Raw genomic sequence first — 18,395 nt, 5'->3', positions numbered from 1 at the left:
TTTTAGTACAACTTTATCTAATTTTTAGAGCATGCACTATATAACTTTGTATTTTAAAGAAATGCACATTGGATAGTTGTGACCAACTCTAAAATGATAAAGTACCCATGTCCAGACTCTAGCAAACCAGGAGGGATTCACCTTCGTCACTTCTATTTGATTTTTCCATTGCAATAAAGTGCATGGTCTATATACAGCATATAACTCACTCTGCACAGTGTGACTACATGTTACCCTGCTGGTGGAAAAGCTCCTCCTATTGGCTGAGTAGAGCCCCCTAGAGGGCGCTAGAGCTGAGCTGTGCAGTGCAGGCTGGTGATGTAACCATACAGCAGTCAGTGGAAGCAGCACAGCATCAGATGATCCATCTGCAGGGACAAATGTAAAGTAAGTAAATGTTCTGCCTGTGATAACTTTGTCCTCTTCAAGGATTATTTGTAATTTGGCTTAGAAATAGTTCATTCCTTGCTGCAAATTTACCTGGTGCTGCAAGTCTGGCACCAGATCTAAGAATAATGTTTGTTGCCCTTGAGCTTCTTTGCAAATGTCTTTACTTGCAATAGTGAAAGTTTGTAACCTACTTGCAACAGAGATTCCTTACATTGAGCATGTTCACCTTTGTTATTGATAAACAGTTTTCTATTTATGTGGGTTTTGCATGTGATTAATGTACATTTTATTCTACTTATTGCATTGATACAAAGTAAAAATAACAACATTCAGCATCATAAACTAGCAAAGGAAGCGCCGTAACATCTTAGTGCTATGTTGCTTATTCTTTCCCGCAAAAGAAAGTTCTGGCTTCTTCTGATCTGGAAGATGAATCCAGGAGTTTTCGCAATGATACAATCTATATGAATCTAGACATACAAGAAGTCACGTAAAAGTTATTCAAGAAATAAAGACCGAAAGCAGACTGAATGCATGCATATTTCAAGACAATGGAAAAGGTATATTATTTCAATGGGGCAACTCTTGCTGTTCAGGGACAAAGACAGCTGGTGTAGCCTAAGGCAATGTACGTGAATAGATCTACAATGAAGTATTGTGGCTCCTGTGATCCAACAACATTTTTTCCTATTTTCATGGCGAAACACACAGTAAGATCACTTAAAACAGCTACGGACACTCATAGCTCACCTTCGATATTCCGTGCTTGTATATTTGTTAATTGTTATTTATTAGGATACCAATCCGAAAAAAGAAATCTGCAAGACGCAATTGATAATAGTAATATATACACAGTGCTCAGCATAAATGAGTACACCCCCCCCCCCCCCTCTTTGAAAAGTAAGATTTCAATCAATATCTCACTGATCAAGACATTTTTTTAGCATAGCTTGAAAGTAAGGCTAATAATATAATTTTCATTAGAAAATCTCATTTCGACGTCAATCTTTTTCACGTGCGAAGAAAAAACGAACCGATTTTGTTGGTCAGAGTTTCATCTGTGTGTTCAAGTATAGTCTGAGTGTCATCAGTTTTTCTCATACGAGAAAAAAAATATTCTCTATTCTTTTCCTATCTAGCATTGCGTGAAAATTGGAACGCAAATTGCATGGCATCTGAGTTCTGTCCGATGTTTTCATGGACCCATAGAATTCCATTGCTGGTTGTGATCCAAAACTCTCATCAAAATCAGACATGTCTCCAAGATTCTGCGCAAACCACTCAGTTTACGGAAAAACATGAATGACCCCATTCACTATTGTATATACGAGTGCTATCCATTCATGGAATGAACAAGTTGGCGACACGTTGCAACACCTATCTTTTTCCATTCTTCAAGGACAACCTCTTTTAGAGCCTGGATGCTGGACGGAGAGTGATGCTCAACTTGTCTCTCCAGAACTCCCAATAAGTGTTCGGTTGGGTTCAGATCAGGGGACATGACCACTGAATCACTTTTATCCTTTTCTTCAGAAATGCAATATGTGTGTTTTGGATCATTATCATGTTGGGAAAGTTCACATCTGCCAAGGGTAAGAAGTGATATAGCATCTTCTCATTTAATATAGGCCAGTACATCTGTAAATTCATGATACCATCAATGAAAAGTAGCTCCCTGACACCAGCATTACTCATGCAGCCGCATATAAGGACACTGCCACCACCATGTTACCCTGTAGGCACCATACATTTAGAAAAATGAATTTAGAAATATTTGTTGTGTCCTGAAGTAGTTTTTGCTTGAAAAATTATTCGGTTTTGAACACTTGGAAACACTTCAGGAGGGCGTTTAACTAGAAGAAGAGGGGACGGGAAGAAAAACATTAGACTTGAACAAAGAAGATCCAGGAAAACATACTCAGAAGGGAGGTAAGAACATTTCTAAAACAATCCACAGTGAGGAGATTGGAACAAAACAAAATCCTCTAAACTGCATGCTTGCAAACGCCAGAAGCCTGACAAACAAGATGGAAGAACTAGAAGCAGAAATATCTACAGGTAACTTTGACATAGTGGGAATAACCGAGACATGGTTAGATGAAAGCTATGACTGGGCAGTTAACTTACAGGGTTACAGTCTGTTTAGAAAGGATCGTAAAAATCGAAGAGGAGGAGGGGTTTGTCTCTATGTAAAGTCTTGTCTAAAGTCCACTTTAAGGGAGGATATTAGCGAAGGAAATGAGGATGTCGAGTCCATATGGGTCGAAATTCATGGAGGGAAAAATGGTAACAAAATTCTCATTGGGGTCTGTTACAAACCCCCAAATATAACAGAAACCATGGAAAGTCTACTTCTAAAGCAGATAGATGAAGCTGCAACCCATAATGAGGTCCTGGTTATGGGGGACTTTAACTACCCGGATATTAACTGGGAAACAGAAACCTGTGAAACCCATAAAGGCAACAGGTTTCTGCTAATAACCAAGAAAAATTATCTTTCACAATTGGTGCAGAATCCAACCAGAGGAGCAGCACTTTTAGACCTAATACTATCTAATAGACCTGACAGAATAACAAATCTGCAGGTGGTCGGGCATCTAGGAAATAGCGACCACAATATTGTACAGTTTCACCTGTCTTTCACTAGGGGGACTTGTCAGGGAGTCACAAAAACACTGAACTTTAGGAAGGCAAAGTTTGACCAGCTTAGAGATGCCCTTAATCTGGTAGACTGGGACAATATCCTCAGAAATAAGAATACAGATAATAAATGGGAAATGTTTAAGAACATCCTAAATAGGCAGTGTAAGCGGTTTATACCTTGTGGGAATAAAAGGACTAGAAATAGGAAAAACCCAATGTGGCTAAACAAAGAAGTAAGACAGGCAATTAACAGTAAAAAGAAAGCATTTGCACTACTAAAGCAGGATGGCACCATTGAAGCTCTAAAAAACTATAGGGAGAAAAATACTTTATCTAAAAAACTAATTAAAGCTGCCAAAAAGGAAACAGAGAAGCACATTGCTAAGGAGAGTAAAACTAATCCCAAACTGTTCTTCAACTATATCAATAGTAAAAGAATAAAAACTGAAAATGTAGGCCCCTTAAAAAATAGTGAGGAAAGAATGGTTGTAGATGACGAGGAAAAAGCTAACATATTAAACACCTTCTTCTCCACGGTATTCACGGTGGAAAATGAAATGCTAGGTGAAATCCCAAGAAACAATGAAAACCCTATATTAAGGGTCACCAATCTAACCCAAGAAGAGGTGCGAAATCGGCTAAATAAGATTAAAATAGATAAATCTCCGGGTCCGGATGGCATACACCCACGAGTACTAAGAGAACTAAGTAATGTAATAGATAAACCATTATTTCTTATTTTTAGGGACTCTATAGCGACAGGGTCTGTTCCGCAGGACTGGCGCATAGCAAATGTGGTGCCAATATTCAAAAAGGGCTCTAAAAGTGAACCTGGAAATTATAGGCCAGTAAGTCTAACCTCTATTGTTGGTAAAATATTTGAAGGGTTTCTGAGGGATGTTATTCTGGATTATCTCAATGAGAATAACTGTTTAACTCCATATCAGCATGGGTTTATGAGAAATTGCTCCTGTCAAACCAATCTAATCAGTTTTTATGAAGAGGTAAGCTATAGGCTGGACCACGGTGAGTCATTGGACGTGGTATATCTCGATTTTTCCAAAGCGTTTGATACCGTGCCGCACAAGAGGTTGGTACACAAAATGAGAATGCTTGGTCTGGGGGAAAATGTGTGTAAATGGGTTAGTAACTGGCTTAGTGATAGAAAGCAGAGGGTGGTTATAAATGGTATAGTCTCTAACTGGGTCGCTGTGACCAGTGGGGTACCGCAGGGGTCGGTATTGGGACCTGTTCTCTTCAACATATTCATTAATGATCTGGTAGAAGGTTTACACAGTAAAATATCGATATTTGCAGATGATACAAAACTATGTAAAGCAGTTAATACAAGAGAAGATAGTATTCTGCTACAGATGGATCTGGATAAGTTGGAAACTTGGGCTGAAAGGTGGCAGATGAGGTTTAACAATGATAAATGTAAGGTTATACACATGGGAAGAAGGAATCAATGTCACCATTACACACTGAACGGGAAACCACTGGGTAAATCTGACAGGGAGAAGGACTTGGGGATCCTAGTTAATGATAAACTTACCTGGAGCAGCCAGTGCCAGGCAGCAGCTGCCAAGGCAAACAGGATCATGGGGTGCATTAAAAGAGGTCTGGATACACATGATGAGAGCATTATACTGCCTCTGTACAAATCCCTAGTTAGACCGCACATGGAGTACTGTGTCCAGTTTTGGGCACCGGTGCTCAGGAAGGATATAATGGAACTAGAGAGAGTACAAAGGAGGGCAACAAAATTAATAAAGGGGATGGGAGAACTACAATACCCAGATAGATTAGCGAAATTAGGATTATTTAGTCTAGAAAAAAGACGACTGAGGGGCGATCTAATAACCATGTATAAGTATATAAGGGGACAATACAAATATCTTGCTGAGGATCTGTTTATACCAAGGAAGGTGACGGGCATAAGGGGGCATTCTTTGCGTCTGGAGGAGAGAAGGTTTTTCCACCAACATAGAAGAGGATTCTTTACGGTTAGGGCAGTGAGAATCTGGAATTGCTTGCCTGAGGAGGTGGTGATGGCGAACTCAGTCGAGGGGTTCAAGAGAGGCCTGGATGTCTTCCTGGAGCAGAACAATATTGTATCATACAATTGTTAGGTTCTGTAGAAGGACGTAGATCTGGGGATTTATTATGATGGAATATAGGCTGAACTGGATGGACAATTGTCTTTTTTCGGCCTTACTAACTATGTTACTATGTTACTATGTTACTTTGCTCCTCTCTGTGAACAGCTTACCTTGGAGTATTTTCATATGGACGAATTGGAGAGGAATAGGTTAAATAGCTTCCATCCTTTGTATTTGTTATACAGTGCTATGAAGTGTAACAACAACCTGTCATATGATCCAGGGCTGTCGTCCTGCAGAGATGGGGTTTTGCAGCCACCAAAGCAGTTACTGCTACACATTCAGTTCTATGTAGGCACATATGTCGTGCACGCTGCCATAAAATGCAATCTACGGTAACTTATTTTATTCTACTAGAATTATTATAGCATTAATCTATATAATGATTATTGTATGGATGGGGGGTTTCTTTGCTTATTCTATTTGTATCTTGTATATTACAATTATTTGTTCATGTGGGTTTATATCACGTTAAGGTACAGACGAGTCACGATGATGCACATTTTGGAAACAAATACGCATCTAACCCTCAGCTCTCCTTACTCTCGCAGCACAGGAGCCAGGATCTCCTGTTAATTATTCATGTAGATAGGTACCGTATATCTTCTAGAAGTGCCGCATGTACAGGTGACCTGGGGGTCTTTTCAGAGCTGGACTCTCCTCACCTTGCACCCAATACTTCCTGCGCCTACACAGATTAAATAAGTTGCAAATTACATGATACTATATAAAAAGGCAGTTTTGTGTTAGGCTTCACATTTGCGTTGTGCGGTTCTGCGTCGGTGATGCAACGGACAACGCAAATGTGAACGCATGCACAACGCAGCATTTTGTGACGGATGCGTTCATTTTTGCATGATTTTTGGCGCAGAAAAAACTGCATCATGCAGCGTCCTCTGCGCCCTGACAGTTGCGCCAAAGTGACGCATGCGTCACAAAAAATGCAAGAGCAACGCATGTCCATGCGCACCCCATGCTAAATATAGGGGCGCATGACGCATGCGTCGCCGCGGCTGCCCCCGACGCTGTGCCGCACAACGCTAATGTGAACGTAGCCTTAGTGGACTCTTCCCCCAATAAGTACCAGCCAACAAGAGTCTCCATGCTAAGTGCCTACCAGGTAGAGGACATCACAGTGCCAAGTTCATCATCCAAAAAGTGTCCCCATAGACAGATCCCAAGTGCAGCCTAATCTCACCACATTCCTGTGGGATCTTGGAGGAAGTGATATTTGAACAATAGTGTGTCTAGGGGTCACAGTCACCGCGGGTACTGGAGCCTATGGGGGCCCAAAAAGGTCCCTATGTCACATATACTATTAACCCTTTAAGAAAGCAGGCATTTTTCATTTTTGCACTTTGCTAATTTCTTCCAAAAGTCAGAACTTTTTTTTTTTAACTTTTTGTCACAGTTATATAAGGGCTTATTTTCAAGAAATATGCTTATTTGCTCATGCCTTTATTTTTAAATTATGAAAAGGGGGATATTCCCAATTTTATCGTTTAAAAAAATACGTAAAGACTTATTTATCTTTCACTTTGTTTTTCATTCCCATTTTTTAGCATTCGATCGCTTGTTCTATATATTGCAATAATTTAATATACTTTTTATAATAAAGTAGCGTCGTAGATAGGAAATATCACAAAATCATGATCTCCCATAAAGTACAGGAGAATGTGGGTTGAGCTCATCTCCTGAGTTCATCTCAGACTTCCACACCCACTCCATAATGAATGCATAAGTAATAAGTCCAAGAGAGGCATGTTTGAGATGATAGGACCCATCAGAGAAGTGTCACCTTGCCGTGGTTGATGGGCACATATGAATTTGCCAATTCATGCGCTAAGAACCTTCATTTTTGTAAGTACTTCTTTGTGTTAGTGTGTTTTATTCAGCAACAGTGTAGTCTAGATCTCGTGTTTGCATATATCTTGGTCCTTACAGAGTGCTGGTATGCCCCTTTTTTGTATGGGATTCATAAGTAATGGAGCAAGAAGTGGTCAAAAACGTTGTGATAATTTGGGGCACTGTTGGAGATTTTGTACAGGAGACCACAAGCTTCAGGTTACGCCAATGGCTGTCTCTATGTATGAGCAGGGGAAGCAAGACTTGTTACATTAACATAATGAATCAAATTGAACTAATATATCCCTGGGCTCAGCATCTGCCCATCTGTCTTGAGCTGCACTCAGACGGAGTGGACCAGGAGACGCAACAAAGCTGCAATAAAAAAAAAAATCGAAATGCATAGAAATTAACAAAAATGTTTTCTGTTCTCCGCTTTAGGTCATGGTCATTTCTTGAATGGTATTTACAATGGCAAACACAGAACGTCCATTCATGGCCTGAAGACATGCTTCTTCCCACTATGTTCAGCATATATCTCTTCTGGTGGGAGATGACATAAAGAAATTTCTTATTTGGAAAAACCCAGGAATTTCTTCACCCACAGCATCTATCAGACTCTAGGATCCCTATGACTTGCCCTCACTTTCCGCCGCCATGGCACACGCTATTGAAATGGATGACGGTGAGATGACCAATGATGTCTTCCCCAGTAGTTCCAGGAGAGACTCCTCAATTAAGGCTCGGCATTTATTTCGAAAGCTGAACAGACCAGGAAATGGTCACACTAAAGGGCTGCGAGCCACCTCTCCGATGGGAAGGGTGATTTTGATAAATTCTCCCTTAGAAGGTAAGTCTTTGGATATTTTTCCCTGTAAGAACATAATGTAGGATCATAGATGTTGCCTAAAGTTAGTGACTATGTTATCTATGGAGAGGAATACAAGACGTATCTGACTTATAGACTCATCAATTGCAAACCACACAGTAATGTTATACACGAATAAAGAAAATGAAGGAGTGAAATCGCAAATATTTACAGTAAAAAATAAATTTTATTACAATAGTTGATACATAACAAAATACTACACAATGGAATACCATATATAGGGGTACAAATACAACAAAACTGGAAACAGGTATCACCCTCGGGTATAGGAATGCCCAGACATGGATACCATATTAATGTCCACAATAACATCTATAGTAAATATAACCACCCATATATCTGGTTAAAACCTAATACCTGTTCTACTACAGAGAGAAAAAATTCTACATCAAATGAGCAGATGATCACCACACAGAACCGTATTTAAATATTTAGTAATGTTAGCATAATATGTAATCTGTTCCACATGACCAATTATGCATCATGCTCAATGTAAAAGTGCATTGCTCAGCTATATTGATCCTCAATCATAGCATATTGAACAAGACCGCCACAAATAGCCATCAATAATTTCATGTTGAATCAGGGAAAAGTAACCTGCTTGAACGCACCTCGACGCGCGTTTCTCACGCCACCGCAATTTCCTCAGGAGGTGTTCTGTATTGTTTTAACTATTGTAATAAAATGTATTTTTTACTATAAATATTTGTGATTTCACTCCTTCATTTTCTCTATTGGTGTATAAGTATATGCTTATGAAGGGATCAATTTATCTTTGTGAGGAATTTATTGATTGGGTATAATGCCCCATGTAGCTTACTGCAGGTGATATGTCGTAAAGGAGAACATTTCCCTTTGGAATGCCACATGATTTCGGGGAGGGGTAAAAAAGTCACACCTTGACAGATGCTATCAGGGAAAGGCTCTGTCTTCATGAGACACCCTAGCAAATGTGAGAAATCAGGAGAAAAAAAGAACAAAAGCTGCGGTTTAACAGTCTATTATTCCAGCAGACAACTGTAGAAGCGGTGGTTTCGCTCTACAACCAGCGCTTCTAGGGGTCCAACTCAGATTGTACCCTAGAAGCGCTGGTTGTAGTGCGAAACGGCCATCGTCGACTTATCCTCACTCCTGCCCATCTCCTGCCCACCGCTTTTCCAGTTATGTCTACTGGAGTAAAGGTTGGTAAAACTGCAGCTTTTGGTGAGTGCCAATGTTCTTCTTCTTTTCTCCTGATTTTTCATGTGATTTCTGTTGTGAAGCCCCACCAAACAATGCTGCAAAAGGCAATTTGTAAAAGAGGATTCTATATGCTGATGAGACATGGGAATGATACTCAAACAGCTTCACTCCCACACAACATTGCTAGCAAATGTGAGACAGTTAAAGAAAACCAATATCACCAGCAAGATGTTTGCCTTATTATGGCATGTAGACATCACAGAGGAGGCCATCTGATGGACCCAATGCCATATGTTAGAATTTGAATTGCAGCCATGTAATACTACACTTCTCCATGCAGAAGTAATATAAGTCTGATGGAGCTAATGGCTGTGATAAAACCACTTTCATCCACTTGGTTTATATGGAGGGAGTATAATCTTATATGTTCTTCCCATTGACACTCACCTTGTGTGCTAGGCTTCTTAGGCCGGAGTCACACTACCGTAGGATACGGGCGAGTGCCATGCGAGAAAACATCGCATAGCACTCGGCCCAGTGTTAATCTATGGGGCAGCTCACATCACCGTATTTTTCCTCAGGTGTATTCGACTTGCATGTAAAATCGCAGCATGCTACTGATTGTACGCGTATATCGTCCAAGACTCATCAATGCAAGCCTATGGGTGCGAGAAAAACTCGGACACCACACGGACCATCCGTGTGACTTGCGAGAAATACGCACACATTTTCTTCATTTCAGCCCAATGAGCCATTAAATTCAATGGGGAAAAGCAGCGAGAAATGTAAAGCTATACGCATGTCATACAGATGTCATACGGATACATAGGTGTGAGAAAATCGCATCATCGCATTCCAAGCACATTACACACGGATGACCATACGGTGAACACTTGGACCAATTTTTCATACGTTTAGTGTGACTGCGGCCTTAGTGCCTTTTCCAGGTCATTTTTGGCATGGCTACATCTTCCTCTACTGAGATCGAGGGGCTATTGCCAACATTTAAAGTTGCCCCTTATATTTATAAGTTATCTGTTGCTAATTTGCAGATCACTGGGGTCTTACTGGTCCTAAAATGGGGAGTTTAAAATGTCTTTGTGGAATCATGTCACCAGTCTATTCATTGTCCGTGGGACTGCTAGAGATTTCTGAGTACAGCGCTTGGCTATCTATTGGAGTCCTATAATATAAATAGAGGGGCAGTTTTCTTGATTGATGAGGATCAAACCCCCACCCATGCACAGGCTATCACCTAACCTCCTAATAGGTGATAAATGTTGGGAATGACCCTTTAATATTCAATATGCTGCTCAGACGAGTTACTCTGTTTATGATTCAATGCGTTACCTTGACACTTTTTTTTAATTAATTACCTTGTATTTCCATATATTACTCTTGACGTCAACTAATCGATGACAATGTCTGCCTGCATGATTCCTTGACCTTGGTGGCTTCCCCATGCTTTCTTGTGATCTAGCCTTGGAGCTTTTCTATTCTTCCCTGTATACTGCCGTGCATTTGTCTCTGAGTCTTGATACACCTGTATTTTTGACAAGCCGGAACCTTCTATTCTCTAGCAGTGCAGTCAGAACCTCCTCCTGCTAATCAACAGTCCTGTACTTTCTACCTTTGCATGACCGCTGTGCCTAGTGATTGGCTGCAGCAGTCATATGATGTAGAACTGACATCACTGGTGCAGCCATATCAGCAAAGACTGGAGGAGCAATGAAGAGGTAGTGCTAGAGCGGCATTGTGTGAGTAGGGCTAATTTTGTTATTTCAGAACTGTCAGACCAGGTAAGAGAAGGACATACGTGGCTAGAATCATGCCACCAGGCTCTTATTCATGTTGCTCATAGTTCAGACAGCATGAATTTAATGACAGGCTCCCTTTGAAGGGGTTGTCTCTTCTGAATAGAGGCGCACCACACCTTAGCCTACTGGCTTGCTGCTTCCTGGTGCAATGTGCTCTTGTTGGATTGTCACAAGATTGAACAGTAGTATTGTTGTGCCACTAGCCAAAACTGTGCACTCTCTAATGTTGCTACATGAGGCTGCTTTGCTTCTGCCGCATCAGTGGAGTGCCGTGGCACTGAGGCTGGCTGGATCGAGAACTAACAGCACCCTCCAGCGACCCAGAAAGCTTCAGTGCAACGCTTACGAGATCTGTTGTAAATAGCTTGTAAGTGGGGCGCCCACCAGGGCCGTGGGGATATTCGGTACTGGGTCGGTTCTTAAGGGGATTTGTCACGGCAGCAGTGACCCGGTCCATGGCCCTGGGCGTCCAAAGACAATGATGATAAAAAGGGAATAAAGTTTTTTAAGAGATGATTCGTGACGCCACCTGTGGTTACTCGGTTAGGGATGGCTGACGCTGCTTAAAGAGACCTCTGGGGCTGATGCTGATGCAGCAGAGTTAATACAGCTCTCCACAGGTAGAGCTTAGACCCAGGGCATTTACGATGTGAAAGATAGTGGTGATGATTGTAGTGCAGAGTGATGGTGCAGTAAATAACTCTGGGACACAGCAGTCTTCACACTTTTACTCACGGTTTATGGTGCCGTCCATGTCACTGATTACAGATGATAATGGAGATACGGGCAGCCTGGAAGCAATTTGGGATTCACCTAACCAAGTGGGCTCAGAGTAGGCCTCCCTATTGCGCTGTATTTTGAGGTCCTTGCTGCCTAAAGTTGTGCTCAGTCTTCTGCTCCTTCTTGTTCTTTAGTCCGTGTCTGTATTGCAGGCAGTTGGAACCTATTACAGGTGTCACTGCTTCGTGGTGGCTCCAGGCTCTCATTTGCTGCTGTGCCTTCAGATGTTGTGATGGGCCAGGAGACCTGCAGTTCCGCGCCCTCCGGATTTACCTGTCGGGACTTTATTACCCACACAACCACGGACTCCAGTGTCCGGTCTCTAGCACTTGGCCCTGAAGTGAGCTTATATCAGCTCCACTCCTCAGGTTCTTCCTTTACTTCCTCTTTCCACTCTGTCTCCCTCAGACCCTACACTAGACTCCTCCTCCAGGCCAGAACTTATCAGGGAAGCTCCCCTGAAATCAGGTGTCAGAGCTCCCCCTTCTGGTCTGTAGTAGGAAAGGTGTTGGATGTAAGTGTTACCTGCTAAGGGGATCCCGCTTTGCTTCCAGGCATGACATCACCCCCTGTGAGGGAGGCAATGCCACTGTGGCAACCGGACTCCTGGGGTGCCACATAAGCACTGTGCATGTCCAGCCACCACTGCTATACTGCGCTGGCCGGTAATCTAAGCAACAAGCTGCAACCAATTAAATGTAAAATTCTTGAATTGAGAGAGGATTTTTTTTACAAGCACTTTGCAATTTTAACGACTGAAGATGATGAGACTAACCCTTTCAGCTAGCATACCTATTAAATAAAAGTCAATAGACTCAATGATTTTGGCAACAGATCTTAGGGGAAAGAAACGTTGTTGGAAGAAAATTGGATTACAACAGGCCTGATCCTTTTTTCCTGAAGGTGACAAGACTGTGTTGAGGGACCTCGAATTATCTCATTCTCTCCCAATTTAGAAAAACAAGCACTTAGCTGTGACGAGCAAACTAATAGAGAAGACGTCAGCTGTGTCGTTTGCATTGCCAGTTTTAGACTTTGTGTAAATTGTGATAATGACTTGTTTTCTTATATACTCTTTCATTTTATTTTTTTATTTTTCTTCTATGCTTTTCTTGTAACGTTCTAAAAAAATCTTAATTAAGAAAAGTAATCAAAATAACACTGTATCGATCTCTTTGCAGCCAACAGTGATGAAAGTGATTCAATCCTCGCAATCACAGTGGATAAAACTCCCGATGGAAGATTGGGCTTCAGTGTTCGAGGTGGTTCAGAACACGGGCTGGGGATATTTGTCAGTAAAGTGGAAGAAGGAAGCAGTGCTGGTAAGATACATGTATACCAGATGTGCATATCTTATGTGCCTAATAGTGTTGCAAGGTTTTAAAGAGACTACTACCAAATTTGACATGACATATTATATATACAGTGGATACAGAAAGTATTTAGAGCCCTTTAAATTTTTCACTCTTTGTTTCATTGCAGCCATTTGGTAAATTCAAAATTTCTTTTTTTTTTTCACATTAATGTACACTCTGCACCCCATCTTGACGGAAAAAAAAACAGAAATGTAGAAATTTTTGCAAATTTATTAAAAAAGAAAAACTGAAATATCACATGGTCATAAGTACTCAGTCCCTTTGCTCAGACACTCATATTTAAGTCACATGCTGTCCATTTCCTTGTGATCCTCCTTGAGTTGGTTCTACTCCTTCATCGGAGTCCAGCTGTGTTGAATTAAACTGATAGGACTTGATTTGGAAAGGCGCACACCTGTCTGTATAAGACCTCACAGCTCATGCATGTCAGATCATAGGGATTTCTATGCATGGCAATCATATTCAATACTGAATACATTGAGATACCTTGAAAAATTTGTTTCCAGTTTTTCATCATTTGCATATGATTAACATGTCTAATAACTCTGTGATTTCCATAATTTCATGACTTTCCTTATTGTTGTTCCTCTGGTGCTGCAATTTTAATGTTCAGGAGTGGAAATACACAGTGTATCTACTATATAATTGTCTAAGGGTCTCTGCCTTCTGTCTGTCTTTCTGTCTGTCTGTCTGTCTTTCTGTCATGGATATTCATTGGTCGCGGCCTCTGTCTGTCATGGAAATCCAAGTCGCTGATTGATCGCGGCAAAACAGCCACGACCAATCAGCGACGGGCACAGTCTGGAAGAAAATGGCCGCTCCTTACTCCCCGCAGTCAGTGCCCGCTCCATACTCCCCTCCAGTCACCGCTCACACAGGGTTAATGCCGGCGGTAATGGACCGCGTTATGCCGCGGGAAACTCACTCCATTACCGCCGCTATTAACCCTGTGTGTTCCCAACTTTTTACTTTTACTATTGATGCTGCCTATGCGGCATCAATAGTAAAAAAAATGTAATGTTAAAATTAATAAAAAAAACAAAAAACCTGCTATTCTCACCCTCCGTCGTCGCGTCCTCTTCTCGGCAGTGCAAGCGGCAGGTTCCGGGGCCAAGGATGGTATGCGAGAAGGACCTTCCATGACGTCATGGTCATGTGACCGCGACATCATCACAGGTCCTGCGCTCATCCAACCCTGGGACCGGAAGCTGCCGCATGCCCCGCACACAAGAGACAGGACTACAAGGGCTCCCTTGGAAGGTGAGTACGGTATATGTTTATTTTTTATTTTAACTCTTTTTTAACCTGTTACATACGTGTCTGGGTAATATACTACGTGGCTGGGCAATATACTACGTGACTGGCCAATATACTACGTCACTGGGCAGTATACTACGTGACTGGGCAGTATACTACGTGGCTGTGCTGTATACTACGTGGCTCTGTGCTGTATACTACATCGCTGTGCAATATACTACGTCGCTGGGCAATATACTACGTGACTGGGCAATATACTACGTGGCTCTGTGCTGTATACTATGTGACTGGGCAATATACCACGTGACAGGGCAATATACTACATGACTGGGCAATATACTACGTGACTGGGCAATATACTACGTGAATTGGCAATATACTACGTGACTGGGCAATATACTACGTGGCTGTGCTGTGTACTACGTGGCTGGGCAATATACTACATGTCTGTGCTGTATACTACGTGGCTCTGTGCTGTATACTACGTCGCTGTGCAATATACTACTTAGCTGTGCAATATACTACGCGACTGGGCAATATACTACATGGCTGGGCAATATACTACGTGGCTGGGCAATATACTACGTAGCTGGGCAATATACTACGTGGCTGGGCAATATACTACGTGGTTGGGCAATATACTACATGGCTGGGCAATATACTACATGGGCTGTGCAATATACTACGTGGACATGCATATTCTAGAATACCCGATGCGTTAGAATCGGGCCACCATCTAGTATATATATATCCTCTAAGGGTCACTTCCGTCTGTTTGTCTGTTTCTTTGTCACGGAAATCCGGCGTTGCTGATTGGTCAGTCCGGCCACGAATTCACCCTGTCCTACTCCCCTCCAGTCAGTGCCCTCATAGCGGTTTAGCAGTCCATTAAAGGGACTGCGTTACACCGCAGCATAACGCCTATGCAACATCAATAGTAAAAAGATCTAATGTTAAAAATAATTAAAAAATAATAAAAAATCATTATATTCTCACCTTCCGGCGCCTTTCCCGCACCTCGCGATGCTCTGGTCCCAAGAATGCATTGCGGCAATGACCGGAGATGACGTAGCGGTCTCGCGAGACCGCTACATCATCACGTGTTATTGCCGCAATGCATTCTTGGGACCGGAGCGTCGTGAGGAGCATAGCTAAATGCCTGGGCTGGATCCGGGGGCCGCTGGAAGGTGAGTATATAACTATTTTTTTATTTTAATTCTTTTTTTAACAGGGATATGGTGCCCACAATGCTATATACTACGTGGGCTGTGTTAGATACTACGTGGGCTGTGTTATATACTACGTGGGCTGTGTTATATACTGCGTGGGCTGTGTTATATACTGCGTGGGCTGTGCTATATACTACATGGGCTGTGTTATATACTGAGTGGGCTGCGCTATATACTACTATACATATTCTAGAATACCCGATGAGTTATAATCATCTATCATCTAGTATATAATAAACACGCGCACACAGCGGGTGAATAATTATTGAACACATCACCAATTTTCTAAGTAAATATATAATATATATCTAAAGGTACTGTTGATGTGAAATTCTCACCAGATGATGGTAACCACCCGTCCAGTCCACATCAGCAAAGCCATCAAACCATAGGTGTCCATACATTAAGTTATGTGTAATAATGAGAAATGACACAGGGGAAAAGTATTGAACACATTAAGAAAGAGAGGTGCAAAAATCAATGGAAGTCATGTCACCAGCCGAAATCTATCAGTGATTAGAAAGCAATCATGTCCCTTAGTGAAAAATAATAGTAATTTAGAAATTCTTCTGTAACCAATGCCATCAATATGTTTTCCAACAATAAGGTTGCGACGGTCTTGAGACAGCTCACTGGTTTTACCCATCATGAGATATTTCTTGTGTGGCAGCTTGGTAATGAGACAACTTTTTATAGGCCATCAGTTAAACCAGCTGAAATTATTTTTCGCTAAGTGACAGGATTGCTTTTTAATTACTGATAGGTTTCAGCTGGTGTCATAACTTTCCGAGGCTTTTTACACCTCACTTTTTTCATGTGTTCAATACTTTTTTCCTTGTGTAATTTCTCACTATTACACACAACCTAATTTATGGACATCTATGGTTTTGATTTCTTTGCCTGTGGGGATTGAATGTGTTGTTATGGTCATCTGCTGGGAATTTCATGTCAATAGAACTTTTAGAAACATATTTACTTATAAATACTTATTTCACCCCCTGTAGATGCATAGGGTTTAATATGTTTTTATTTCATACTCGCAGATCTAGCCGGGCTTTGCGTTGGAGATAAGATTGCAGAGGTGAATGGTATCAGTTTGGAAAGTATAACCATGGGAAGCGCTGTCAAAGTTCTGACTGGGAACAACCGTCTACGTATGATGGTGAGACGGATGGGAAAAGTGCCAGGGATTAAGTTCTCCAGAGAAAAGACCACATGGTAAGCAGAGCTGTACTCTTCACTCACATCCTCCCGCTCATTGTCAGCCATTCTAGGTAACCAAAAATCACAATGTATCACCTCTATGGACCAAAGAGAGCGTGTCAAGTTCATTAGAGGATCACAGTATCTGCTTTCACAGCAGTAAAAGGGCTTGTGCGAGCATGAACTCTGACCAGAAAAGGCGCCACTCAGAGACGCCCCGCTAAGTCTATGGAAATCTAGTGAATGCCGATTTAACCTTTAAATGTGGGGTGTGCAGCAGGGCTGTGAGCCATGACATCCATGTCTATTCATAATAAAATAATTTTTCTATTATAACCTCTAAAAGTTTCTAGTTATGTGTAGATGTAGGCTTATTATACAATTATCCAGAAGTGGTGATATTGAATACGCAAAGAAAAAAAATAGCTTTAAATGGAATCTGTCAGCAGTTTGTTGGTGTGTAATCTGACAGCAGCTTGGGGTAGGCACAGAGACCCTGATTACAGGGAGGTATCACTTAATTTACTTGGCGCAGTAGTTGTGACACAATCACAGTTTTCTCTGCTGCAGATCTAGCAGAGCTCAAATGCTGAGCTGTGTATATCCCTGCCAACAAACATGATCAACACTTTTCATTGACATAAGGCTGCTAATCAGTGATGAGAACGGGGTTGGGCCAGGAGGCACAAGACACCTAGTTCTCTAGTAATAATCTCTTGCTGCTAAAACACTGATTTTATTAAAATAGCAAAATAGCAACAGATGTAACTAGCATATTTTTTTAAGAAATCTCTTTTACACTGTGCAATAATAATAATCAGCAGCAGAAAATACTCAGTGCTCCAGATTTGAATGCTGCAGATTTTCAATGGGGAGTTCAGCCTTTGCAATGCAATCGGTGATATCTCTGGCTAGTGGGGATGAGTGAACCCGAACTGTAAAGATCGGCGTTCATACCGGACACTTAGTGTCCAGTACCGAACTCCGAATATGGACTTTTTCCTGTAAGTCCGTTTTACTGTTTGGGTTCGGTGCCGAGTAAAGTTTGTTGAAAGGCTGCAGCGCAACCAATAAACAATCTTTTAGTTTGTGGATACTTCTGGACAGTTTGTCGTTGCCTCTGGGCAACCTAGCAAACATGAGTCAATACACGCTACTCTGGGTCTCCAAATTAGACACATGGTCTGAGCTTGCATTTTATGCCTTGGAGGTGCTGGCCTGCCCTGCGGCAAGGTGTGATCACAGACAGCCGCATCTGCCTGTCCACAGGCAACATGAGCAAGCTCACATTCATTAAAATGAACCAGGCGTGGATCCTACAGAACTTGTCCATATCAAGGAAGCACAAAAACAGAGCTACCTTCTTATTCCATCTACAACTCCACGTCCATCTCTACCTCAGCCTCATCCTCCACATGGATCTCTGCATCCTTCTTTTTTTTTTCTTTTTTTTTTAGTAATTTTCATAAAAAAAATACAAAAACAAAAAAACGAACAATATTGGCGACCTCCTCCTCCGCCTCTTCCATCTACAATGCCATGCTCACCTCCACCTCCTCCTCAACCTCCTCCTTCACTTGGACCTCTGCATCCTGGTTCAAGATTATTATTTTTTATGTTTT

At 41.6% G+C, this 18,395-nt stretch overlaps 1 protein-coding gene across 1 annotated transcript in view; it reads left to right on the top strand.

Annotated features, from left to right (window-relative positions):
* The first annotated feature begins 339 nt into the window (after positions 1–339).
* Positions 340–18,395, top strand: part of PDZD7 (PDZ domain containing 7) — an 84,947-nt gene continuing 66,891 nt past the window's right edge. The window contains exons 1-4 of the mRNA XM_069753738.1: positions 340–387; positions 7,482–7,890; positions 12,890–13,030; positions 16,614–16,788. Of these exons, the coding sequence (XP_069609839.1) occupies positions 7,698–7,890; positions 12,890–13,030; positions 16,614–16,788 (509 nt within the window). The 5' untranslated portion in view covers positions 340–387; positions 7,482–7,697. The remainder of the gene's footprint in view (positions 388–7,481; positions 7,891–12,889; positions 13,031–16,613; positions 16,789–18,395) is intronic.

This window comes from Ranitomeya imitator, chromosome 2 (assembly GCF_032444005.1).
Source record: "Ranitomeya imitator isolate aRanImi1 chromosome 2, aRanImi1.pri, whole genome shotgun sequence".
In the NCBI taxonomy this organism is placed as follows: Eukaryota; Metazoa; Chordata; class Amphibia; order Anura; family Dendrobatidae; genus Ranitomeya; species Ranitomeya imitator.
Note: the sequence above shows the minus strand (reverse complement) of the source record. Positions and strands in the feature narration are given on the sequence as shown.